Consider the following 26,289-nt stretch of genomic DNA (forward strand, 5'->3'; position numbering starts at 1 on the left):
GCACAGTTATGAATTCGTGTTTCCTTCTGCTCCTCTCCTTCTGACACAAAACATTCCTGAAAAGGCTGTCTGCTCCCACGTAGAGCTAGAGTTCTTCCCGTTTCCTGGTCATTTGCCACTTCTCCGTGTGGAAGCACTGAGATTGTTTCAAACTCCTTCCCCTGCCGGCGCATGTTTGGATATCACCGAGAGTCCCCACACGCACATGTTTGGGCACATGGACTTTACCGATACACAGAGAGTAGGGAATGGGATGATGGGACCGTGAGTCCCAGGCATTTTCACAGGGACTCCCGGGGCTCTGCCTTGTTTCCACCTTCATGCCTCATTGGCCACTCCCTCTGACCCTTTCAGGCTCTGAGAGTGCCCGATGATCCTCGGTGCTGATGGAGGGGAGAAACCTTGCGAGTCCCCAGCATAATCCACACCTCTCCAATAACCTCATTACAGACAGCCAGCCTTAAAGCTCAGGATTCTCCAGGTCCACTGGAACGCCATAGCCCATGAATCCAGCCAGATTCATGGTCCCTCCACATGTCTGGATCACACCCACCTACAACACACAAAGTATGGCCTACAAGGGACTGTGAGTGAGTGAGTAGTGAGTGAGGGCGGGTGAGTGTGCACGTGGGCAGGCATGTATCTCAAAGCCTGTAGTGGGATCCCTGCACTGCTTCCTGAGACCTCTGTCCCTTCTTGTTCTTCCTCTTGGTAGCTCTGGCTCTGCCGGGGAGACAAGGGACTTGGTTACTGGCTGTTGCCCTCTGAGGTGGGATGTCCCTGGCTGAACTGTTGAGCCGGTAGATGTTTGGTTCACGGTGATCCTTTCCCATCTCGTCTCTGTATTTGGACTGGTGAATTAGGACTGCGTCGGGGGGAAGGGCAAATTCTAATTTCCTGAGGTTGAATTCAGACTTGGGACGGTGGCTTTCTTGGAGGAATCTCCACTGGTCTAACGTGATTGCTGGCGGTGGTGTCTCTTCCACGTGATCCTCCAATTGTGGCACCTCGATGTCGGGGTCGGTTTCGGGCCCCCCTTGGGCCGCAGCCGTGCCTGCGTGGTCAGCCTGGAGGGATGTGGATTCCCCAGCACCTGGCTCACTCCCACGGTCTCTTTCCAATTCACTCTTCTGGATGTAAAAGAGGACATAGGCATGTTGGCTCAGGGCAGACGTCGCATCACTGGCCGTCACCTTCGCATCATCCATTTTGTACCACTGGCCGTTCCCAGCTTTGATGTAACAGAAGTAATGTCCGCTGTGACAATTCCAGCCCGCGTGCACCAGCACGGCATAGAGCACATAAGTCAGCGATCCCCCGTTCTGCCCAGACACGTATCGTCGCATGTCAAGGCGCTCAGGATATTGCACTTCCTTAGCCAGTTTGCTGCCCGTGAAATGGCAGAATCGTTTCAATACCAGCATCAGGACCTTGGAGCAAGTGTGCAAAGTCAACGTCTTGGAAGCAGGTACCTTGTCGAGACAGGTACTACAACGATAGGCATTTTCACCGTCCAACTGTTCGGGCTTCACCAAGTGTTGCAAAGCTTGGCTCACACTCTGAGCCGCCCTGATATCCAGGCTAATGTCCAGGTAAGGGTCCAAAGTGCTGGAGACACCCTGGCAGTGGAGACACTGGATTTGAGACCTCCAGTACCCGCCAAAGATTTGCCGGATGAGGGTGGCGTCCTGAGCCTGAGGCTCTGAAGGCTTGTCCTCACGCAAACACGCTTGCTGCATAGCATCCAGAGTGAACATCAGAAACTCATGGGCATCCTCCTGCCTGTGTGTGTGGAAGGCAGCGAGCAGTTTGGGCGGAGGCCGGATCACATCTCCCGGACGGCAGAGGGCCCGGGTCACGTGAGCCTGCAGAGCACACAGCACGCAGAATGGCTGCCTCCCACAGCTTCGGGAGTGCTCCTGGGACAGCATGTAGCCGGCGAGGGGTGGTGTGTACGTCAGACACTGCAGGGCCGCATTCGCATAGCACGTGTTCCCCAGGTTCTGCAGGCCGGCCCCAACCACAGAAGGTCTCCTCCAACTCACGGGTTTCTTTGCGGGGGGCAGACCTATTGACGCGGGAGCCCAACCGTTCGGCAGGTCACAGGGTGTGTGCGATGACGGTGACGGCTTCTCAGGCAGAGTGGGTCCTCCGTGGCCTTCAGCACCACCCGTATTTGACCCGCAAGGTTTGAGGTTTGGAAAGACATGGATCTGAGACTCCTCTCGGCTGTGGGGAGAGGGCGTCTCCATGTCTCCTGAAACGTGGAGCCTCACGTTGCAGAGCGATGCTTCTCTCAGGAGGCCAGTCTCAGAATGATGGCTGTGGCCCTCTCCTCAGCCCTCGTAAAGCTCGCCCCACCCACCTGACTAGGACCACGTCATCCAATCAGCCGCCAGCTGGAGTTGGATGAAGGGTCTTAGGGTGTGGCCACTCTTCTGCAGACAGACCACTCAGCCCAGCCTTCCTCCTGCCCCTCCCTCCTCAAGAGGCACACACACACACACGTTTCACCACTTTCTCCACCTCCCTCATTTCCATCGCTCCCTCTCTGGACAGACGGACTTGAGCATTTCCAACCTAGAGGAAATCCTTTTTTGAGTATCCACTTTGCTTTTAGATAACACAAAGTGTCAAGGAATGACGGCCATGAATTTGTTAGGCTATGGAAATCATTTTACCAATTGAGCTCTGGTATCATGTAGGAGCACCTCCTCTCCGTCAGCCAGAACGCATGGGACACCAGCAAATTATTCTGGAATGATGACTGTCCATGGATTTGATTCTAAAACTCCTGAACTGTCTCCATAGGATCTGTGTATACAACTATCACGAAGGTCCTTTGAAACACGTCTGTCTACCAAGGGGTGGCCGAGAAATTGTCCCAAGAAATATCCTTGGCCTGGTTGCGGGCTTTGTAAATGCTTTCTTCATTTTGTAGCTCCCTTCCCAATAGGAGAACAAATCCTAAAACCATCATTTGCCAAAGTGTCACTGGTATTCCTAGCAAATCACATAGCAAGGTAGGTATAGGTTCCCGTGGTTCAGGACATGTTTGTTGTGGATTTGTGACATTTATAGACGGTTTGAAATGGGAATTTAGACATGCAAGGAACAATGTCCCCTCGAGGAAACTGTGGCTTTAATGTGTCAGTATCTCTAGACCAGATTTCAGAACTGACCAGGTCTACTGAAAATGTGCTTTCTTCTCTAATGTTTGTTTGCTTTTCACTTTTAACATTTTAATTGATTTATTTAGAGAGAGAGACAGAGAGAGAGAGACGGAGAGACAGAGAGAGACAGAGAGCGAGAGAGAGCGCTCATGTGGACAAGCCAGGGAGAGACAGAGAGAGAGGGAGAGAGGATCCTCAATTAAACAGTCACCTCCTCAGGGTCACCAACTAGGAGGAAAAGGCTGCGAGCACGTGAGGTGTCTCAGTGCCAAACACACTCATGTGAGGGGAAGGAAAGGGGCAAGAGGTCAAGGAGGACACCCAATGGGATGCACAAAAGGAGTCTTCAGACTCTTGTGACCACAGCCTGAAGACACGGCCCTCTCCCTGCCTGGTGCCCTCCAGCCCCACCCACCGTTTCCTTCAGCCTCTGCCTGGCCTCACTGCATGGGACCGGACCACGGCCCCACCTTTACCCGCAGCATCCTTACCCCTGCCACACCCATGCCCACACCTCATCCCAATGCTCTCCGCCCTCGGTTGGCCCGGCCTCACGTCCAGGCCTTTGCTCCACCGGGCCAGCCTGGCGCCAGCCACTCTCAGGACCACACCCCAAGGAGAATCTACCAGAGAGTGGGCAGAGGAGGGGGGCGAGCGAGGCCAGGGCACAAGCACACCTTTCCCTGTTCTTCAAATATCCGTTGGCAGGCGCCAAGTTTGGACCTGTTTCTGCAAGGAATCATCTCTCCCTTTGGTTGTCATCTGGTCCTAGAAAACCGGTTGTGTTTTCACTGGACGGTGTTAGATGGTAGGAACTCTCACGTGACTGGTCTGAGCAAAGCAAGTTGCCCTATTTAACGTAGTGACTTGAGCCAGTCCATTCCACACCTTCCTGGAGCATAAAGCTGACCCCTGTCCCAAGACGAGACACCTGCTCCTGTCTGAGGGCCTGGCCCCAACAAGGCCATTCTCCCTGGGTCTGGAGCCTGCCGGTCTTCAGACTCCACGAACACCCCCTTGCTTCTCTAGCCTCAGCCCCGGCCACCTGCCACGTGGGCAAAGAGGCCTGCAGAATTGCTTCCAAAGAACCTTTGACCACCTAATTCTCTGTCCTCTCTCATCAATCGCTCATCATTCTACGTGTCTATCTCCTAACTCTCGTGTCTCCTTCCCCTCTCTAGTATCTATCTGTGGAATGTCTTTCTCATCCTTTCCTTTGTATCTCTTCTATGCCACCCTCCTTGACGTGACTTGTGAATGAAAATGCCTTTGAGAGACATGCGGACAGCAGCCCCTAACGCTGATTGATTTCCCATGCACATGTTCTTTCAGTTCATGGGTTTTTATGTCGACAGACAGAGAGAGAGACAGACAGAGAGAGAGACAGAGAGAGAGAGGGAGGGAGGGAGGGAGGGAGGGAGGGAGGGAGGGAGAATGTGGGGGAAGGTTAGAGAGAAAAGGAGAGAGGTGATCCCGAGGAGGGAGGGAAACTCAAAGTTCAGTCTCCCCAACCCTGAGATCATGACGTGAGCCGCCTCCAGGTCAGACACTTCTCTGACTGAGCCACTCAGGCATCCCGACCCTCATCGGTTTCGAATTCACCTCTAGCATTGTCTTGTTCCCAGGACACTTGGAGAGACTTTATCTTGAAAGGAGAAGAGAGGTTAACCCGTGTTTCTTTGCTGCTTCTGAATCCTTAGTTGTTCTCCACTAGGTGAGGATCCAAGTCCCCAGTGCACTTGGGAACAAATGCAGGATTCTACTCTATGTGACGGGAAACTACAGTGTACACACAAAAAAGAAAACCATGCACATTCGGTCGTCTCTGAGCAAATTTTATTAGCTGTGGTAACACTACACACAACGTTGCACTACCAGGGAAAAACAAAAGTGCAGACAGCATGTAAAATAGTCCCCGATATGATCTGCAGAAAAACGATATCAGTGAACTATTCTAAAACAAAAGATTGCCTCCACTTGCCCAGCCCAGACTGGAATCATTCCTCCGGTGTCCCCAAATTCAGACATTCGCAAACCCGATACACATTCATTTCGCAGATCCTTAAGTTGACATTCGAGTGGACGACCTCTTGCTCTCCTGGCGGGGAATTTCTCATAGAATCTATTGAAACGGAAGAAACGAGACCTTGTTGATTGAGACGGAGCCGGTGAACCAGAAGGTGTAGATGCATAAAGGAAAAGTGCGCCATGAGCGTCTGCACGTGGGCGCTCAACCCACTCCCCGCCCCAAGCAGGACACCAAACACAGTGTGGACGCAAGTTTTTGTCCTTGCAGGTCTTTGGGGGAATTGCTGCTTTAGCAAAACTAGGTCACGGCCCTGCCTTGGCCTCCACTCCGCAGTCACCTGCTCGGGGTCACAAGGGCCAGAGGACGAGTGTCCGAGGACATGAGGTGTCTCACTCCCGGTCGCTCTCCTCCGAGGACGAGGAAAGCTGCAGGTCATCGTGGAGGATGCTCAGGGAGACAGGCACACAGCCTCCCTCAGACTGGTGTGTGATGGGTGGACCCTGGCCAGGGGGGACTGGCCTCTCGGGAGGTGGCAGACAGGGAGCTGCTATGAACCTGGAGCTCCAGCCGCCTTTGTCCAGGCGGCTGAAGACCATTCGCAGGGGCTGGCCGGGTGTCTGCGGACAGGGCGGACACAGAGGCCAGGGGCACGCCTGGAGAGTGTCCAGGTGAGGTTGGGGGCGTGGAGGCTGGAGGCCCCTGCTTTGCACCGAGGCAGGTGTCTTCCTGGTCAGTTGGGCTGCCCCCGTGGGACCACATGCACTTGTCCTTGCTGGACGACACAGACTCTGGCGCAGCCCCACATGGGTGCTCCCTGTGCTCTTGTGGGGTGGCTGGAAGGGGCTGCAACGTGGTTTCTTTCGGGGGTTCTGGCACGTGTCGTCGGGGAGCGGGGCCCATCTCGTGCCTGGTGTCTGGATGTGGGGCTGGGGACTCGCAGCCAAACGGGTTGGAGGAGGATCAGGGCTCCCCTCAGGACGCTTGGCTGGTGCCTGGGCGTGGCCAATGCCACACGCCTTGGAGACGGCCCTGGAAGCTTCGAGGGAGGCACATCGGGGCCGGTGTTGTCTCAGCTGGACACCGAGGCCTGGATCCCGGGCAGAGCGTTGGTGTGCCGGGGCAGGCGGGGCAGGCCGGGCAGGGGTCCCCACTTGCTGGGCATCCTGTCGGCCAGCAGGCGGGAAGGTGCTCGCCGCAGGTCTCCCGAGAGGAGCAGCCGACGGGGACAGCTGTGTCGTGTCAGGCGTCCCGCTAGGAGGCTCAGCCGGGACGTGCGGCTCCAGCACGGACACCCTCTTGGTGCTGTACACGGGCATCGGCCTGTGCGGATGCTGTGGGAACACACAACACACAGACAACGGCCATTAGTCCTTCCTCCCCACCAAGGACACATGCACGACAAGCACAGCAAAGAAACCGACAGAAACGCAAGCAACCGCGAGACACGGGAAAGGATTGTACTGACAGAGGACAAGGGCCTCCAGCTCAGCGTCGATCGGGAAGAAACACTGGGCAGTAGCCCCTTGATGCTTTGATTCCATGGGAGCGACGGACCAGAAAGGTTGTGCATCGTGCCTGCCTCCCGAAGTGGACAAGCACGTCCATTCAGGCTTCTAGGGAAAGTACAGGCGTCCTGCAGGTGGAGGTTCGCGGTGGGGGCTACTGAGTTTGGATGGCCAATGGGGCGGGTCTATGTGTCACCAGGGAAAGATGCCTGTGCCTCCCAAGAGGCCTAGGTGTGGGCACAGCGTCCCGAAATTATGTTGGCACGCCCAGCCGGCACCCGGTTAGCACACATGCAAGGAATCCTGCCGGATCATGGACACCCGGCAAACGTGGCTGGAAAGGACCCGCACGGAAATCCCCATGTTGACAATCGGGGCGGACCCCCTTCCTCAGCCAGGAGGGCCGGCAAGCCCGTCACATCCCCGTCCCCAGGAGAGAACGAGAGCAGGGACGGGGGACACTCACCCTCACATAGTCGCAGGATTCTGTGGAGTCCCTCCAGGCTCGCTGCTGCCTTCCAGGGGCTATCCTGGGGAATCTCTGCAGCAGCGCCTTCCTCTGCTGGGCTTCTCGCCTGCACGACCAAGAACGGGAAGGTGAAGGAGCGGCATTTCGTGTGTTCACCTGGGGAGCGAGTGATGGGGCTTGGGCAAGATCTCCTTTCTTCATCTGCCCCCCTGGCTCCCACTCCAGCGAGCCGTCCAGGTTGGCCCAAGACGTCCTCGTGTCGAGAGCCGTGTGCGCCACTGCCTGTCATTTGCCGCCTCCCCCTGTCTCCCTACCCCAGGACACACAGCCTCAGGGACTCCCCCAGAGCAGCACAATAGGCTCGTGAGGTCCCCTGGGGGGCGGGGAGCTCCTTTCTCTGCCTCCCCCACCCCTGTGTGTGTGTGTGTGTGTGAAGACGACACAGCACCCAGTGTCCGGGTACAGAGACTCAGCGACCTGAGCTGCCAGCCCACGGGCAGGCCGGAGCCGGCCGCATCCTCACCTTTGTCCCTCTTCCATGTCCCTCGCAGCCTGGTTGAAGGGCCCGGGCTTGTGCTGGTCCTGCTGCTGGGGTGGTTCCACATTCTCCTTCGGCTTCCTGGGGACAAAGGCCTGGGGGGCCAGGCACCCGTCCCAGCGCTTCATGGGGCACCTGGTGCTGGATGCGTTGTGCCCAAAGGCTCCGCAGTCCTTACACTTGAGCTGCGGACCAAGGAGGGGTGGGGTGCTCAGTGAATCAGCACCAATCACAGGCCAACTGCAAAGGACATGACAAGGACACACTCGGGGAGCGGAGGACTGGTGTGGGACAGGGCACATCGTGGACGGCTCGGGAGGTGCCAGGAGATGGAAGTGCCTAGGATTCTACCCAAGCCTCTGTGAGGGACGGACCGGGAGTTGGGATTGCAGGTCTCAGGCCGCGTAGAATGAGCCCCACGCCACGATGGGGACAAACACCAGGCTGGACGCGACCCTACGGCCGAGGGAGCTTATCCCAACGGGCAGGCTGCTGAGATGCCAAGGCAGGCCACCGTGGGCTAGGAAAGGACGACCGACTTCCGGACACAGAGTCTTCATTCCCTCGTCATGTGCGATCCCCGGCTTCAGAGGCATGGCTCCCCCACCCCCACCCGACCCAGCCCCTCCAACCCGCCCACTGGTTCACCACGCCTCCAGGGCTCCACTTACCCGAGGATCCTCGTCCTCTAGCCTGGGAACCCTGGGCGCCATGGCTGCTCTCCGTTGCCTCTTCCCGTTTGGGGCTTTCAAGGGTCTGGAAGGTACGTGCTGGGTGTGCCCACCCGCCATCTGCCCCATCTCCTTGAAGGGTCAAGTCAGCCTTGCTTGAAGATGGGTTTCTGGACTTGCTGAGTCAATGGGAAAAGGAGAGTCATTCCCACAGACACAACGACTCCTTCATGAACCTTCCTCCCCCAGCGGGCACGAGGGGGCGTCATGCCCACCAGGTCGGACACGGTCCTCACCTGGGAGGTGGGACCTCTCCCTCCTGCATGTTCTACACGCTCTCCCGTGGACCCACCCGCAGGACGGCACCCTCAGGCAAGGCCGTGGAGGTGGTCTTGCGTGACTCACCGGAGAGACTTTCGGGAAGTCTCTCCCAGGGCCCTCCGGAAGGAAGACCACACACAAAGTCCTGGCCCCCACGGACACCGCAATCCACGCTACGGCGATACTCCCTGTGGCACCCAGGGTTGCATGTGCACCGAGAAGGATGCTTGCCTCTCCAGAATGTACCTCTCCTACTTGACCCCCAGAGAAACCACCCTCAAAGACAAAGTCAATGAAAACGTTTCGTTTCTGCTCAACTCGACTGGAAGCTTCCCCACGCAGGGCCTGAACCCTTTCCTTTCATGTGGCCTTGACGGGGCCCCACGCTGAACTCACGTGTCAGCCGTGGCAAATGAGTATTTGCCGTGAAATTCGGGTGAACAAGAAAATTCCTTAGGCTCTCAGGCCCCACGGCGACATGGAGCACGATGCTGTCACTGCTCCTGCACGCCCTCACACCAGTCCGACTCTGGGGTTCAGTTCCTTTGGAAGCAGAACCTCATGTGCTCAGGAACACCAAGAGCCACGCCTTTCCTCAGTCTCTGTTCTCACACTCGTCTTCAACACTAAAGCGTCCTTCACCTGGTGAGTCGAGGCGCATCACAACCTCCATTTCCTCCCTGTCCCACTTCTGTGCAAGCTCGTGTGACCCCAGATCGTCCCAACCCACCTGAATCGCCAACGTGCTCCTCCTGTGTGTCAGGAGACGTCCAGAGCGGCGGGTGGCAGGCGGACTGCCGTGGCGGAGACTCAGCGTCCGTCCGGCGTGCCCGAGGGACGGTCAGTGAGGGACACTTCCTTCCTTCCCGGGCTCTTAGACCCGCCCAAGGTCACGTGACCTCTCGGGCACTTTAATCCCAGGCAGCCCATCACCTTGGTGCTCCTCACGTCTCCACACTAGGAACGAATCCTGGAGGTTTAGCGATTTCTTGCCGTTGTAACTGGTATGCATGCATGTGGAGATAGACGTTTCAGAACACATCTTCACCCTTGGAAAAAGAGACTCGTGTGTGCATGCCTGTTTCATTCGTAAACTGGTGTTTCTCGTGGGCCTCCAGGGAAGCTTGCGGGGCCCCTGGCCTCACGTACGTTCCTGTGGTTGGGGGCCCCTTCGGCGTCCTCCGTGTCCAAGCTTCTCCCTTTCCCAACGGGAGCGGTGTGTCCGTGAGCTATTTGCAGTGTCCCTTCACTCCACACCCTGCCCTGCCCTCCCCGTTCCCCTTTCTGTCTCTAGGGCGGTGACTGCGCTTGCTGGGACCTTCGGAGGAATGGGATCCTATGTCCCGTGTCCCCTGGGAACTAGCTGCCTTGGCACTTGGTCTCGTGACCCAAGTCGCTGTTCCTGACAAGTCCCTGTGTTGACGCGGGGGGGGGGGGGGGCTCCCTGTGTCCGACGCCCCTCGTTTGGGGCTCTTTGTTGTTGCCCATCACCTCGGACGTTCTGTTTCGCTTTTGCTCCCATTGGGGGATGTTGGTGTGATTGCCACCATTTCTCCTGGCCTGGCCTGGCTGGCCTCAGCCACGGACACTGTGTCAGGGAGATGTCTTTGGGATCCCGAAGGGCCAGACCCAAGGGACAAGGTGCAACCCCATCGGCGGGGCATTCCTGAGTGTCATGCAAGCGAGCGCCTTTCTCCCACAGCAGTGCAAAAGCTAGCGGCCCCACTGGCCGAGGTGGAGGGCCTGCGTCAGCAGTGCCGTGGGCACCCTGGATGGTTTCCCTCCTTGAACACTGGCGTGTATTGGGCGTCGTGTGCGCTTTTCTTTGGCCTTTCCTATCTTCTCCGGGAGGCTGCTCCTGTGGCCTCTGTCCACTGCCCTCAAGGCAGGGCCCTCCCCCAACCTGGGGCCCTCCAGCCCCGTCCACCGCTTCCTTCAGCCTCTGCCTGGCCTCCTCACTCCATGGCACCATACCCCGGCCCCACCCTTACACGCAGCATCCTTACCCCTGCCACACCCATGCCCACACCCTTTCCCAATGCTCTCAAACCTCCGTTGGCTTGGCCTCGCTTCCAGGCCGTGGCTCCACGGGGCCAGCCTGGCGCCGGACACTCTCAGGACCACTCCCCAGGGAGAAGCCCCCAGAGAGTGGGGGCGGGGGAGGGGGCGGGCGAGGCCAGGGCACAAGCACACCTTTCCCTCTTCTTCAAATATCCGTTGGCCCCCTCCCTGCTTGGTTTTGTACCCCTCCCTGTTTTTATATTGTTTTTCCTTCCCTTCCCTGATGCTCATCTGTTTTGCACCTTAGAGCCTTCATATGAGTGAAGTCATGTGATAGTTGTCTTTCTCTGACTCATTTCGCTGAGGAGAATACCCTCTCCTTGTAGCCGCATCGTTGCGAATGGCACCCTGTTTTTCCTTTCGATCGCCTCGTAATGTTCCATTGTATCTATATGTGCCACCTCTTCTTTTTCCATTCCATGCATCTATGGACATTCGGGCTCTTTCCATCCTTTGGCTATTGTTGATAGTGCTGCTAGAAGCTTTTGGGGGTGTTTGGGTGCAGGTGCCCCTTGGAAACAGCGCACCCATATCCCTTGGATAAATACCTAGTCGTGCAATTGCTGGCTCGTAGGGTCGCTGTGCTTTCAGTTTTTTGAGGAACCTCCATGCTGTTTTCCAGAGTGGCGGCGCCAGTTTGCATTCCCACCAGCAGTGCAAAAGAGATCCTGTTGCTCCGCACCCTGGCCAACATCGGTTGTTGCCTGACTTGTTAATGTTAGCCATTATGACACGTGTGAAGTGGTAGCTCATTGTGATCTTGCTATGGATTTCCCTGATGATGAGTGAGGTTGAGCATTTTTTCATGTGTCAGTTGACCATCTGGATGTCTTCCTGGAGCAGTGTCTATTCATGACTTTTGCCCATTCTTCGCTGGATTCGTTGGGTTTTGGCTGTTGAGTGTGATCAGTTCTTTATCGATTTGTCTACTGAGCCTTTCTCTGATGTGTCGTTCGCAAATATCTTCTACCATTGATGATTGAGCTGATGTGTTAGTGTAGCTGATCTGTTTCCTTCACGGCGCAGGAGAGTTTTCTTTGGATGAGTTCTCAATAGGTCGTGTTTCCTTTTGTTTCCCTTGCCTCCGGAGACGCGTTGAGTAAGAAGTTGCTGTGGCCCAGATCACAGAGGCTTTTCCCTGCTTTCTCCTCGAGGGTTTTGATGGCTTCCCGTCTTACACTTAGGACGTTCCTCCCTTTTGAGTTTCTTTATGTGTACGGTGTCAGAAAGTGGTGCGGGTTCCTTTTTCTGCATGTCGCTGTCCAGTTTTCCCAGCACCGCTTGTTGAAGAGACTGTCTTTATTCCATTGGATATTCTTTCCTGCTTTGTCAAGGAGTAGTTGGCCATCCATTTGTGGGTCCATTTCTGTTCTCTTGAGCTGAGTGTCCGTTTTTGTGCCAGTACCATACTGTCTTGATGATGACAGCTGTGTAATTACAGCTTGACGACTGCGATTGTGATGCATCGAGCTTTCCTTTCTTTTTCAACAGTGCTTTGGCTCTTCAGGGTCTTTTCTGGGCCCATCCAAATTCTAGGATTGTGTGTTCCAGCTCTGCGAGGAGTGCTGGTGTTCTTTGGATAGGTGTTGCTTGGAGTATGTAGATTGCTTTGGGTGGTACTGACATTTTACCCATATTTGTTCCTCCCAACCAGGAGCGTGGAATCTTTTTCCATTATGTTTTCTGTCTTCTAAAATTTCATGTAGTTTTCAGTGTATAGGTTTTTCATCTCTTTGGTTAGATTTATTCCTAGGTATTTTATGATTTTGGGTGCAATTGTCAATGGGACCGATGCTTGATTTTTCTTCCTGTTGCTTCATCATTGGTGTATCGGAATGCAGCCCGTTTCTGTGCATTGATTTCACATCCTGCACCTTTGCTGAATTCATGGATCAGTTCTAGCAGTTTGTGGTGGAATCTTTTGGGTTTTCCATATGGAGTATCATGTCGTCCACCAGGAGGGAACGTTTGACCTCTCCCGGCCAATTTGGAGGCCTTTGAGTTCTTTGTGTTGTCTGATGGCTGAGGCTAAGGCTTCCAATGCGATGGTGAATAACAGTGGCAAGAGTGGACCTCCCTGTCTTGTCCCTGTCCTTAGGGGGAAAGCTCTCAGGTTTTCCCCATGGGGGATGATATTCGCGTTGGGTCTTTCGTATATGACTTATATGGTCCTTCTAGCCCTACTTTCTTGAGGGTTTGTATCAAGATAGGATGTTGTATTTTGTCCCATGCTTTCTCCGCATTGATCGAGAGGATCGTGTGGTTCTTGTCCTTTCTTTTCTTAGATGTGATGAATCACATTGATTGTTTTGTGCATATCGAACCAGATCTGCATCCCAGGTATAGATCCCACCTGGTCGTGGTGAATCATTTTTTGGATATATTACTGTTGGATCCGATCGGCTGACAACTTGTTGAGCAGTTTTGCATCCATGTTCCTCAGGGAAATGGGTCCATCGTTCTCCTTTGTCATGGGGTCTCTGTCTGGGTTTGGAATCAAGGAAATACTGGCTTCGTAGAAAGAGCTTGGAAGTGTTCCTTCCGTTTATCTCTTTTGGAGCAGCTTCAAGAGAATGGATGTGAACTCTTCTCTAAATGTTTGGGAGAATTCCCCTGGAAAGCCGTCTGGCCCTGGACTCTGTATTTTTCTTTTCGTGGGGGGTGGGGGGAGGGGGAGATTTTTGATTACTAATTCATTTTCCTTACTTCTTTTGGTCTGTTCAAATTTTCTTTCTTCCTGTTTCAGTTTTGGTAGTTTATATGTTTCTTGGGATTTGTCCATTTCTCCCAGATTGCCCATTTTATTGGTGTATAATTGCTCACAATATGCTCGTAGTATTGTTTGTATTTCTGCTGTGTTGGTTGTGATCTCTCCTCTTTCATTCTTGATTGCCTTTCTTTGGGTCCTTTCCTTTTTCTTTTTGAGCAAACTGGCTAGGGATTTATCAATTTTGTGAATTCTTTCAACGAATCAGCTCTGGTTTCACTGATCCATTCTAGTGTCGTTGGTTTTGTTTTTTTTTTTTCTTTTTGTACTTGTGTTTGTTTTTGTGTTTTGTTTTTTTTGTTTTTTTTGTTTTTTTTTTTTGGTTTCCATAGCATTGATTTCTGCTCTAATCTGCATTATATCCTGTCTCTGCTGGTTTGGGGTTTTCTTTGCTGTTCTTTTTCCAACACTTTAAGGTGAACGGTTAGGTTGTGTCTCTGAGCCGTTTCTTCTTTCTTTCAGAAGGCCTGGATTGCTATATACTTCCCTCGAATGACCCCCTTTGCTGCGTCCCAGAGGTTTTGGCCTGTGGTGTTACCGTTCTCCTTTGCTTCCATGGACTGTTTAATTTCCTCTTTAACTTCTTGGTTAGCCCATTCACTCTTAAGTAGGGTGTTCTTTAGTCTCCAAGTATTTGTTACATTTCCACATTGTTTCTTGTCGTGATTTCGAGTTTCATAGCATTGTGTTCTGAGAATATGCACGATATGGTGTCGATCTTTTTGTCCTTGTTGAGGGCTGATTTGTGTCCCAGTATGTGGTCTATTGTGGAGAATGTTCCGTGTGCACTGGAGAAGAATGTATATTTGCCTGCTTTAGGATGAAATGTTCTGACTATATCTGTCAAGTCCATCTGGTCCAGTGTGTCATTCAAAACCATTGCTTCCTTGTTGATTGTGGGTTTAGGTGAGCTGTCCGTTGCTGTAAGTGGGGTGTTGACGTTCCCTCCTAGTATGGTATCATTCTCAGTGAGTTTCTTTATGTTTGTGATGCATTGAGGTATCTATTTGGGCGCACCACATTTGGTGCACAAATGTTTACAATCGTGAGGTCTTCTTGGTGGACAGACCCAATAATTATGATATAACGCCCTTCTACGTGTCTCGTTAGAGTCTTTATTTTAAAGTCTAGATTGTCCGATATCAGTATGGCTACTCCTGCTTTCTTTTGCCAACCATGAGCATGAGAGATGGTTTTCCATCCCCTTGCTTTCAATCTGAAGGCGTCTTTAGGTCCCAAGTGGGTCCCTTGTAAGCAGCATATGGACGATCTTCTTTTCTCACCCATTCTGTTACCCTATGTGTTTTGATTGGAGCATTGAGTCCATTGACGTTTGGAGTGAGTACTGAAAGGTATGAAGTTATTGCCATTGTGTTGCTTGTAGAGTTGGAGTTGCTGGTGGTGTTCGCTGATCCTTGCCAGTGTTTTCTGCCTGTGGTCTGTTTTTTTCTTTTATGTCTTTTGTCCCCTGGGAGAGTCCGCCTTCAAATGTCTTGCAGGGCTGGTGGAGTGGTCAGGAACTCCTTTCATTTTTGCTTGGGACACTTTCCATCTCTACTTCTATTTGGAATGACAGCTTTGCTGGACAAATAAGTTTTGGCCGCATACTTTGAGGACTCAGTGCAATGAATATAGCCTGCCACTCATTTCTGGGCTGCCAGGTTTCTGTGGATAGGTCTGCTGCAAATGTGGTCAGTCGTCCCTTGTAGGGGAAGGACTTTTGTTTCCCTTGCTGCTTTCATGATTCTTTCCTTGCCTGAGTATTTTGTGAACTCCACTAGGCTCTGCCTTGTTGATGGTTGGACGTTGTCGAATCTAATGGGAGTCTTCTGTGCTTCCTGGATTTTGTGTGTCTTTCCCAGGTTAGGAAAGTTTTCTGCTGTGATGTGCTCACATAACCCTTCTACCCCCTTTTCTCTCTCCTCGTCTTCTGGGACCCCTATGATTGTGATGTTATTCCTTTTCAATGAGTCGCTGAGTTCCCGAATTCTTAAACCCTGCTCTTTTGCTTTAGTCTCCCTCTTTCCTTCTGCTTCGTTATTCTCCATTGCTTTGTCCCCTCTATCGCTGGTTTCCTGCTCAGCCTTATCATCCTTGCCGCTGTGGCATCTGTTCCAGATCGCAGCTCGCTTGTAGCATTGTTTATTTCATCCTGGCTAGCTTTGCCTTCGTTTATCCCCACAGAAAGGCATTCTCATCTACTTTCGACCCCAGCTGGTATTCTTATGATCGTGATTCTAAATTCTGGTTCAAACATCTTGCTTGTTTCTATCTGTGTTGGTTAAGGGCCTGGCTGTCCTTTCTTCCTGCTCGTTCTGTTGGGGTGAATTCCGTTGCTTCGTCCTTTTGACCGAAGGAAAGGAATGAATAAGATAAAAGAATTCAAAACTAAAAAATAAGAAACAACACACACACACGAATCACACAAATGATGCTAGATCCTGGGTGAGTTGTGGTCTGGTTGTTGAAATGGGCTTGATAGATTAGAGGAAGAAGGGAAAGAACATAAAAAAAGGAAACCGTATGAAAATTTGGAAAAAAGAACACAGTGAAATAGGATAAACTGAAATGATGGAATTCAAATGGAATTTGACACATTGACAAAAAATTAAACGAATATAGTCGAAAAAACCTCAAGGAAATTATTTTAAACCCTGGAAAATAACCACATATTTTTTCTCTTTCTGTCTTCATGAAAAGGAAAAGAAATGAAAAAGACAAGAAAAGAGATGGACCAGCGAACAGACTGAAATACGAGTGAAGTTACATTGTTGTCCCCTAGAAGTCAAAGGATGAAGCACTTTGTAGTCCATACACTCAGAAGGCGGAGAGACTTGGGTTCCTGAAGAGCCAGGTTGGCCCAGTTGGGCGGTGCTAAGTGTCACGGCTCTGTTCTCCACTAGATGGCGCAGCTAGCCTACAAGTGCGGATTGCCGGGGCGCTTGGAGGTGCAGATGCGCATGCGCGGGAGCGGAGCCCTTGGCGTCGCTCAGGTGCCCAGTCTGTAGTATCTGAACTCGGCTGTCTGCGACCAGCAATCCTACCCCCGTCCTTTCTCTCCGGCTTCTGTCCACTCGCCGCTTTTACACTGTCCGTGGCCCAGCCGTCAGGTTGCCAGGCGGCACCTTCCTCGTGGGATTTACCTCCCAGGCGGCTGTGTTTCCCGACCCCTCACTTCTGAGGGCCCGCGGCTGAGACCTGCTCAGGTCCTCTGCGTCAGGGTCTCAGCGAGCAGTGGCCGGGTGCCGGCCGCACCCGGGAACATCGGCAACACCGTGCCGCTGCCGATGCCCAGAGACTGAGGCTGGGTGCCAGCCTGCGCCCGAAAACGTTCACGCGCTGGTGTAGCAGCAGCGTTTCGAGGATTATGGAAAATCACCACACACTTCTGGTAGCGGGCTTCCCCCTTAACGACCTTGTTCCAGCACCAGCGAATGTGGCTGTTCTCCGGGGTCTGCTGGGACCTCTGGGGTCGGCTGGGGTGGCCACACAGACTACCTCGTGTCCTCGCAGCAGGGGAACCGCCTTTCTCCGTGTGGTTCGAGACACCCCTCCTCCACCCCTCCAGTCTTCACTCTGCTCTCGGGATTCGCCCTTCCGACCAGAGCACCGCCAGGTATCAGATGCGGAGTTTCGCACTCTGCCCTCCCCCTGTTTGTACAGTCTTCATGGAATTGAAACCCGCTCCTTTCTCCTTCCTCCCTTTTTGGTTCAGTGCCTGTGGCTCTTGCCACATTTCCACTTTCTCCCCAGCTGCTTTTGGCGGGGGGAGGGGAGGGCGAGGGGATTGCTTTCCCCATATTCTGCCCCTGTCTCCGTCCTCTCTCTGCAGGCAAAAACAGCTCCCTGCCCTCTGTGGCTTCTCTCTTCCCCAGGTCACCTCTCTGCGCCTCGTCCCCACTGAGTTCTGTGGTTCAGGTTGGGCAACCCGTTGCGTGAATCCTCAGATCAGTTTTCGAGGCGTGCAGGATGGTTTTGTGTTGATGTGGCTGCATGTTATGGATGCAAGACGCAAAGAACACTTCCATGCTCTTCTGCCACCTTGGCCCCTCCCCCCACACTGCCTTTTCTGTATCGTCACCAATACCCTTAGGAATTGCAGGGTGACTTCTCTGAATTAAGCTTTCCGTGAGAAATCCAGATTAGGCTGGCTGGATTTGGCGAGACCAAATAACGCTGTTCCCATTGCCATGATTGCTCCCACATCACCGCACGTGAGGCCACCTCCTGGTTTTCCATATGCAATCTTCTTTGCTAATTGTCAACAGTTTTTAAAATTGAATGTCTTGACTTCACTGGATTTATATTTTGAAAGAAAAGTCCCTGGAATGCCTGGAAAATATATCGTCACCAGTGGCCCGAGCAGCTCAAGGTTGTCTATTTTAGCTCAGAGTCCAGGGTCCAGCACGGCCAAAGTGAAGTCACAAGGAGGGAATCCTAGACCCACCAGACCTTCTGTAAATGTTCGTGGTCGCCTTTATGCCCCACGAAATGCTCAGGCTGCAGTGCAAGGCATGGAGACTCCGACCTGCCAGCCTGAGCAAGTGCCCAATGCCAGGTCCTCCTGGAAGTCTAGGCAATGCCCGTGCTGGCCAGCGGCGCCCCCTGCTGGACAGAGAGCAGTGTGCAAGACTCCCTGTTGTGACCTCCCCCACGGATTACAGAGCCAGAGGTGTGGACTTCATCATGTGTGGGTGGAACACGTGACACACGGCCACCCAGGAAGAGCTGGTCCTAGTCATCTGGGGAGATGACTGGATGCTTATGGAGGCCGTCTTGAGATCCAGATCAAATATTGTCCGTGTGTGTGTGTGTGTGTGTGTGTGTGTGCGTGTGATATTCAGGTTTGAATCCAGGAAGAGAAAGTTGGATCCCAAAATTTCTACAGGATGACCTAGCATGGTTATTTTCTGTGGCTTTTCCCTTCGTGGCTCAGTTGCACATACACTGTTTGCGTTTTACCCACGATTCTGCCCACTTTAGAATCAAATCCACAGGAAGGATAGATTTCACGTGTGCATGTCTTTTGAGATCTAACATCCAGCTAGCCCTGTTGAACTCTTTGACTGAGAAAGTGCCATGTCATCACTCATCTGTGGAATAGAAAACAAAATAGAAGAACCTAGGGCAAGCGAAGAATAAATAAAATAAGATAAAATCACAGCGGGTGCAAGCCATAGGGGACTCTTCAAAAAATTTTGTTTTCTCTTTATCTTAGAGAGAGAGAGAGAGACAGAGACAGAGACAGAGACAGAGACAGAGACAGAGATACAGAGCATGACGAGGGGAGTGTCAGAGAGAGGCGTGCACCCAGAATCCAGAGCAGGCTCCAGGCTCTGAGCTGTCATGACAGCGCCGGACACGGGGCTTGAAGTCTCAAACCCTTAGATCATGAGCTGACGGAATCAGAGTCCACACCGGCTGAGACACCCACGTGCCCCAGGAGAACCCTTAAGTGTAGAGAAGAAAGTGAGGGTTGCTAGAGGGGAGGAGTGGGTGGGCTCCCTTGGCAACGGGCGTTATGGAGGGCCCCTGTGGGGGTTGGCAGTGGGTGTTTCATGTAAGTGACGAAGCCCTAAATTCCACCCCTGAAACCAAGACTGCACTCAATGTTAACTAAATTTGATTTCAATTTGGAAAATGGAGGGGGGAATGGGTGCCTCAGTCGGTTGAGTGTCCAACCTCAGCTCAGGTCAGGATCTCATGGTTCGTGGGGTTGAGCTCCACGTTGGGCTCTGTGCTGACAGCTCAGAGCCTGGAGCTGCTTTGGATTCTGTGTTTCTCTCTCTCTGCCCCTCCCATGCTCACACTCTGTCTCTGTTTTTGTGTGTGTGTCTCTCTCTGTTTATTTAAACGTTTTATTTCATGTTTAAAACATGAAAACAACAGACCAATAAATTTTAAAAGTAGATGAAGAAAAAGTATTTTTCCTCTATCGGCTCTGATATTTGAACATCCAGAATTCAATAAGATTTCCTGTACAAAATTCACATGCTGACGTTAGTTCCCACTAAGTGTGGTGTGTATGTTTAATGCAGACTGGAAACAACAACAACAGCAGCAGCAGCAACAACAGGCTTTATCCTGTCAGTGCCATTGGCAAACGACCAGAGATCTCCTATATGGCCCCCCTCCCCTGGGGGGAATTGAAGGATGATGCACTAATTCCCATTCAACAATGTATTTAGTGAGTCTCTCGCTCCTGAGAAATGAAATACAGTTGTGACTTAGAGCATCCATCCATACCCTGACCTGAAATACCACATTGTTGCCTCAGTGTCCACTTGAGACTGTTTTTCTGAGGTGTACAACCGAGGACCAAGATTGCAATGCAACTGACCAGAAATCCCTGAGCCTCCTCCCTTGTGGAGGAGATTGTCCGATGGGGGGATGGTGGTCAACTCTGCGGAACAAGGTAGAGCTGCTTGGTGGCTGAGCAATAAGAGGTGGGAGAAGGTTCCTTTCCCCCATTTGCTCTGCAGCCTCATGGGAGGGGGATTGTTAAGGGAACCGAATCTAATGAACAGGGGCCAGGATGGCTCCACCCACCCGTCTCCTGAGAAATAAGCATTTATTTGCTCTTTGCCATTTCCAGGCAATTAGCCAATGTTCACATGAACATGTGGAGACTTTACAAAATAGATTATGTATACAAGGAAACACTTTGCACAGTTATGAATTCGTGTTTCCTTCTGCTCCTCTCCTTCTGACACAAAACATTCCTGAAAAGGCTGTCTGCTCCCACGTAGAGCTAGAGTTCTTCCCGTTTCCTGGTCATTTGCCACTTCTCCGTGTGGAAGCACTGAGATTGTTTCAAACTCCTTCCCCTGCCGGCGCATGTTTGGATATCACCGAGAGTCCCCACACGCACATGTTTGGGCACATGGACTTTACCGATACACAGAGAGTAGGGAATGGGATGATGGGACCGTGAGTCCCAGGCATTTTCACAGGGACTCCCGGGGCTCTGCCTTGTTTCCACCTTCATGCCTCATTGGCCACTCCCTCTGACCCTTTCAGGCTCTGAGAGTGCCCGATGATCCTCGGTGCTGATGGAGGGGAGAAACCTTGCGAGTCCCCAGCATAATCCACACCTCTCCAATAACCTCATTACAGACAGCCAGCCTTAAAGCTCAGGATTCTCCAGGTCCACTGGAACGCCATAGCCCATGAATCCAGCCAGATTCATGGTCCCTCCACATGTCTGGATCACACCCACCTACAACACACAAAATATGGCCTACAAGGGACTGTGAGTGAGTGAGTAGTGAGTGAGGGCGGGTGAGTGTGCACGTGGGCAGGCATGTATCTCAAAGCCTGTAGTGGGATCCCTGCACTGCTTCCTGAGACCTCTGTCCCTTCTTGTTCTTCCTCTTGGTAGCTCTGGCTCTGCCGGGGAGACAAGGGACTTGGTTACTGGCCGTTGCCCTCTGAGGTGGGATGTCCCTGGCTGAACTGTTGAGCCGGTAGATGTTTGGTTCACGGTGATCCTTTCCCATCTCGTCTCTGTATTTGGACTGGTGAATTAGGACTGCGTCGGGGGGAAGGGCAAATTCTAATTTCCTGAGGTTGAATTCAGACTTGGGACGGTGGCTTTCTTGGAGGAATCTCCACTGGTCTAACGTGATTGCTGGCGGTGGTGTCTCTTCCACGTGATCCTCCAATTGTGGCACCTCGATGTCGGGGTCGGTTTCGGGCCCCCCTTGGGCCGCAGCCGTGCCTGCGTGGTCAGCCTGGAGGGATGTGGATTCCCCAGCGCCTGGCTCACTCCCACGGTCTCTTTCCAATTCACTCTTCTGGATGTAAAAGAGGACATAGGCATGTTGGCTCAGGGCAGACGTCGCATCACTGGCCGTCACCTTCGCATCATCCATTTTGTACCACTGGCCGTTCCCAGCTTTGATGTAACAGAAGTAATGTCCGCTGTGACAATTCCAGCCCGCGTGCACCAGCACGGCATAGAGCACATAAGTCAGCGACCCCCCGTTCTGCCCAGACACGTATCGTCGCATGTCAAGGCGCTCAGGATATTGCACTTCCTTAGCCAGTTTGCTGCCCGTGAAATGGCAGAATCGTTTCAATACCAGCATCAGGACCTTGGAGCAAGTGTGCAAAGTCAACGTCTTGGAAGCAGGTACCTTGTCGAGACAGGTACTACAACGATAGGCATTTTCACCGTCCAACTGTTCGGGCTTCACCAAGTGTTGCAAAGCTTGGCTCACACTCTGAGCCGCCCTGATATCCAGGCTAATGTCCAGGTAAGGGTCCAAAGTGCTGGAGACAGCCTGGCAGTGGAGACACTGGATTTGAGACCTCCAGTACCCGCCAAAGATTTGCCGGATGAGGGTGGCGTCCTGAGCCTGAGGCTCTGAAGGCTTGTCCTCACGCAAACACGCTTGCTGCATAGCATCCAGAGTGAACATCAGAAACTCATGGGCATCCTCCTGCCTGTGTGTGTGGAAGGCAGCGAGCAGTTTGGGCGGAGGCCGGATCACATCTCCCGGACGGCAGAGGGCCCGGGTCACGTGAGCCTGCAGAGCACACAGCGCGCAGAATGGCTGCCTCCCACAGCTTCGGGAGTGCTCCTGGGACAGCATGTAGCCGGCGAGGGGTGGTGTGTACGTCAGACACTGCAGCGCCGCATTCGCATAGCACGTGTTCCCCAGGTTCTGCAGGCCGGCCCCAACCACAGAAGGTCTCCTCCAACTCACGGGTTTCTTTGCGGGGGGCAGACCTATTGACGCGGGAGCCCAACCGTTCGGCAGGTCGCAGGGTGTGTGCGATGACGGTGACGGCTTCTCAGGCAGAGTGGGTCCTCCGTGGCCTTCAGCACCACCCGTATTTGACCCGCAAGGTTTGAGGTTTGGAAAGACATGGATCTGAGACTCCTCTCGGCTGTGGGGAGAGGGCGTCTCCATGTCTCCTGAAACGTGGAGCCTCACGTTGCAGAGCGATGCTTCTCTCAGGAGGCCAGTCTCAGAATGATGGCTGTGGCCCTCTCCTCAGCCCTCGTAAAGCTCGCCCCACCCACCTGACTAGGACCACGTCATCCAATCAGCCGCCAGCTGGAGTTGGATGAAGGGTCTTAGGGTGTGGCCACTCTTCTGCAGACAGACCACTCAGCCCAGCCTTCCTCCTGCCCCTCCCTCCTCAAGAGGCACACACACACACACGTTTCACCACTTTCTCCACCTCCCTCATTTCCATCGCTCCCTCTCTGGACAGACGGACTTGAGCATTTCCAACCTAGAGGAAATCCTTTTTTGAGTATCCACTTTGCTTTTAGATAACACAAAGTGTCAAGGAATGACGGCCATGAATTTGTTAGGCTATGGAAATCATTTTACCAATTGAGCTCTGGTATCATGTAGGAGCACCTCCTCTCCGTCAGCCAGAACGCATGGGACACCAGCAAATTATTCTGGAATGATGACTGTCCATGGATTTGATTCTAAAACTCCTGAACTGTCTCCATAGGATCTGTGTATACAACTATCACGAAGGTCCTTTGAAACACGTCTGTCTACCAAGGGGTGGCCGAGAAATTGTCCCAAGAAATATCCTTGGCCTGGTTGCGGGCTTTGTAAATGCTTTCTTCATTTTGTAGCTCCCTTCCCAATAGGAGAACAAATCCTAAACCCATCATTTGCCAAAGTGTCACTGGTATTCCTAGCAAATCACATAGCAAGGTAGGTATAGGTTCCCGTGGTTCAGGACATGTTTGTTGTGGATTTGTGACATTTATAGACGGTTTGAAATGGGAATTTAGACATGCAAGGAACAATGTCCCCTCGAGGAAACTGTGGCTTTAATGTGTCAGTATCTCTAGACCAGATTTCAGAACTGACCAGGTCTACTGAAAATGTGCTTTCTTCTCTAATGTTTGTTTGCTTTTCACTTTTAACATTTTAATTGATTTATTTAGAGAGAGAGACAGAGAGAGAGAGACGGAGAGACAGAGAGAGACAGAGAGCGAGAGAGAGCGCTCATGTGGACAAGCCAGGGAGAGACAGAGAGAGAGGGAGAGAGGATCCTCAATTAAACAGTCACCTCCTCAGGGTCACCAACTAGGAGGAAAAGGCTGCGAGCACGTGAGGTGTCTCAGTGCCAAACACACTCATGTGAGGGGAAGGAAAGGGGCAAGAGGTCAAGGAGGACACCCAATGGGATGCACAAAAGGAGTCTTCAGACTCTTGTGACCACAGCCTGAAGACACGGCCCTCTCCCTGCCTGGTGCCCTCCAGCCCCACCCACCGTTTCCTTCAGCCTCTGCCTGGCCTCACTGCATGGGACCGGACCACGGCCCCACCTTTACCCGCAGCATCCTTACCCCTGCCACACCCATGCCCACACCTCATCCCAATGCTCTCCGCCCTCGGTTGGCCCGGCCTCACGTCCAGGCCTTTGCTCCACCGGGCCAGCCTGGCGCCAGCCACTCTCAGGACCACACCCCAAGGAGAATCTACCAGAGAGTGGGCAGAGGAGGGGGGCGAGCGAGGCCAGGGCACAAGCACACCTTTCCCTGTTCTTCAAATATCCGTTGGCAGGCGCCAAGTTTGGACCTGTTTCTGCAAGGAATCATCTCTCCCTTTGGTTGTCATCTGGTCCTAGAAAACCGGTTGTGTTTTCACTGGACGGTGTTAGATGGTAGGAACTCTCACGTGACTGGTCTGAGCAAAGCAAGTTGCCCTATTTAACGTAGTGACTTGAGCCAGTCCATTCCACACCTTCCTGGAGCATAAAGCTGACCCCTGTCCCAAGACGAGACACCTGCTCCTGTCTGAGGGCCTGGCCCCAACAAGGCCATTCTCCCTGGGTCTGGAGCCTGCCGGTCTTCAGACTCCACGAACACCCCCTTGCTTCTCTAGCCTCAGCCCCGGCCACCTGCCACGTGGGCAAAGAGGCCTGCAGAATTGCTTCCAAAGAACCTTTGACCACCTAATTCTCTGTCCTCTCTCATCAATCGCTCATCATTCTACGTGTCTATCTCCTAACTCTCGTGTCTCCTTCCCCTCTCTAGTATCTATCTGTGGAATGTCTTTCTCATCCTTTCCTTTGTATCTCTTCTATGCCACCCTCCTTGACGTGACTTGTGAATGAAAATGCCTTTGAGAGACATGCGGACAGCAGCCCCTAACGCTGATTGATTTCCCATGCACATGTTCTTTCAGTTCATGGGTTTTTATGTCGACAGACAGAGAGAGAGACAGACAGAGAGAGAGACAGAGAGAGAGAGGGAGGGAGGGAGGGAGGGAGGGAGGGAGGGAGGGAGAGAGAATGTGGGGGAAGGTTAGAGAGAAAAGGAGAGAGGTGATCCCGAGGAGGGAGGGAAACTCAAAGTTCAGTCTCCCCAACCCTGAGATCATGACGTGAGCCGCCTCCAGGTCAGACACTTCTCTGACTGAGCCACTCAGGCATCCCGACCCTCATCGGTTTCGAATTCACCTCTAGCATTGTCTTGTTCCCAGGACACTTGGAGAGACTTTATCTTGAAAGGAGAAGAGAGGTTAACCCGTGTTTCTTTGCTGCTTCTGAATCCTTAGTTGTTCTCCACTAGGTGAGGATCCAAGTCCCCAGTGCACTTGGGAACAAATGCAGGATTCTACTCTATGTGACGGGAAACTACAGTGTACACACAAAAAAGAAAACCATGCACATTCGGTCGTCTCTGAGCAAATTTTATTAGCTGTGGTAACACTACACACAACGTTGCACTACCAGGGAAAAACAAAAGTGCAGACAGCATGTAAAATAGTCCCCGATATGATCTGCAGAAAAACGATATCAGTGAACTATTCTAAAACAAAAGATTGCCTCCACTTGCCCAGCCCAGACTGGAATCATTCCTCCGGTGTCCCCAAATTCAGACATTCGCAAACCCGATACACATTCATTTCGCAGATCCTTAAGTTGACATTCGAGTGGACGACCTCTTGCTCTCCTGGCGGGGAATTTCTCATAGAATCTATTGAAACGGAAGAAACGAGACCTTGTTGATTGAGACGGAGCCGGTGAACCAGAAGGTGTAGATGCATAAAGGAAAAGTGCGCCATGAGCGTCTGCACGTGGGCGCTCAACCCACTCCCCGCCCCAAGCAGGACACCAAACACAGTGTGGACGCAAGTTTTTGTCCTTGCAGGTCTTTGGGGGAATTGCTGCTTTAGCAAAACTAGGTCACGGCCCTGCCTTGGCCTCCACTCCGCAGTCACCTGCTCGGGGTCACAAGGGCCAGAGGACGAGTGTCCGAGGACATGAGGTGTCTCACTCCCGGTCGCTCTCCTCCGAGGACGAGGAAAGCTGCAGGTCATCGTGGAGGATGCTCAGGGAGACAGGCACACAGCCTCCCTCAGACTGGTGTGTGATGGGTGGACCCTGGCCAGGGGGGACTGGCCTCTCGGGAGGTGGCAGACAGGGAGCTGCTATGAACCTGGAGCTCCAGCCGCCTTTGTCCAGGCGGCTGAAGACCATTCGCAGGGGCTGGCCGGGTGTCTGCGGACAGGGCGGACACAGAGGCCAGGGGCACGCCTGGAGAGTGTCCAGGTGAGGTTGGGGGCGTGGAGGCTGGAGGCCCCTGCTTTGCACCGAGGCAGGTGTCTTCCTGGTCAGTTGGGCTGCCCCCGTGGGACCACATGCACTTGTCCTTGCTGGACGACACAGACTCTGGCGCAGCCCCACATGGGTGCTCCCTGTGCTCTTGTGGGGTGGCTGGAAGGGGCTGCAACGTGGTTTCTTTCGGGGGTTCTGGCACGTGTCGT

General features: G+C 52.9%; 2 protein-coding genes across 2 annotated transcripts; both read right to left on the reverse strand.

The window, feature by feature from the left end:
* Nucleotides 1–621: 621 nt before the first annotated feature.
* LOC109261870 (ubiquitin carboxyl-terminal hydrolase 17-like protein 6) lies at nucleotides 622–2,252 on the reverse strand. Its single transcript, XM_019440303.2, has one exon. It carries the CDS (start codon nucleotides 2,250–2,252, stop codon nucleotides 645–647), a length of 1,608 nt encoding a protein of 535 aa, XP_019295848.2. The 3' UTR covers nucleotides 622–644.
* A 17,540-nt stretch (nucleotides 2,253–19,792) lies between these two features.
* Nucleotides 19,793–22,452, reverse strand: LOC128776476 (ubiquitin carboxyl-terminal hydrolase 17-like protein 6). Its single transcript, XM_053900785.1, has one exon. The coding sequence runs from the start codon at nucleotides 22,450–22,452 to the stop codon at nucleotides 20,845–20,847; it is 1,608 nt and encodes a 535-aa protein (XP_053756760.1). The 3' UTR covers nucleotides 19,793–20,844.
* Between the last annotated feature and the right edge of the window lie 3,837 nt (nucleotides 22,453–26,289).

The sequence above is a fragment of the Panthera pardus genome, unplaced genomic scaffold (assembly GCF_024362965.1).
Source record: "Panthera pardus isolate Hobbes unplaced genomic scaffold, ASM2436296v1 HiC_scaffold_13, whole genome shotgun sequence".
In the NCBI taxonomy this organism is placed as follows: Eukaryota; Metazoa; Chordata; class Mammalia; order Carnivora; family Felidae; genus Panthera; species Panthera pardus.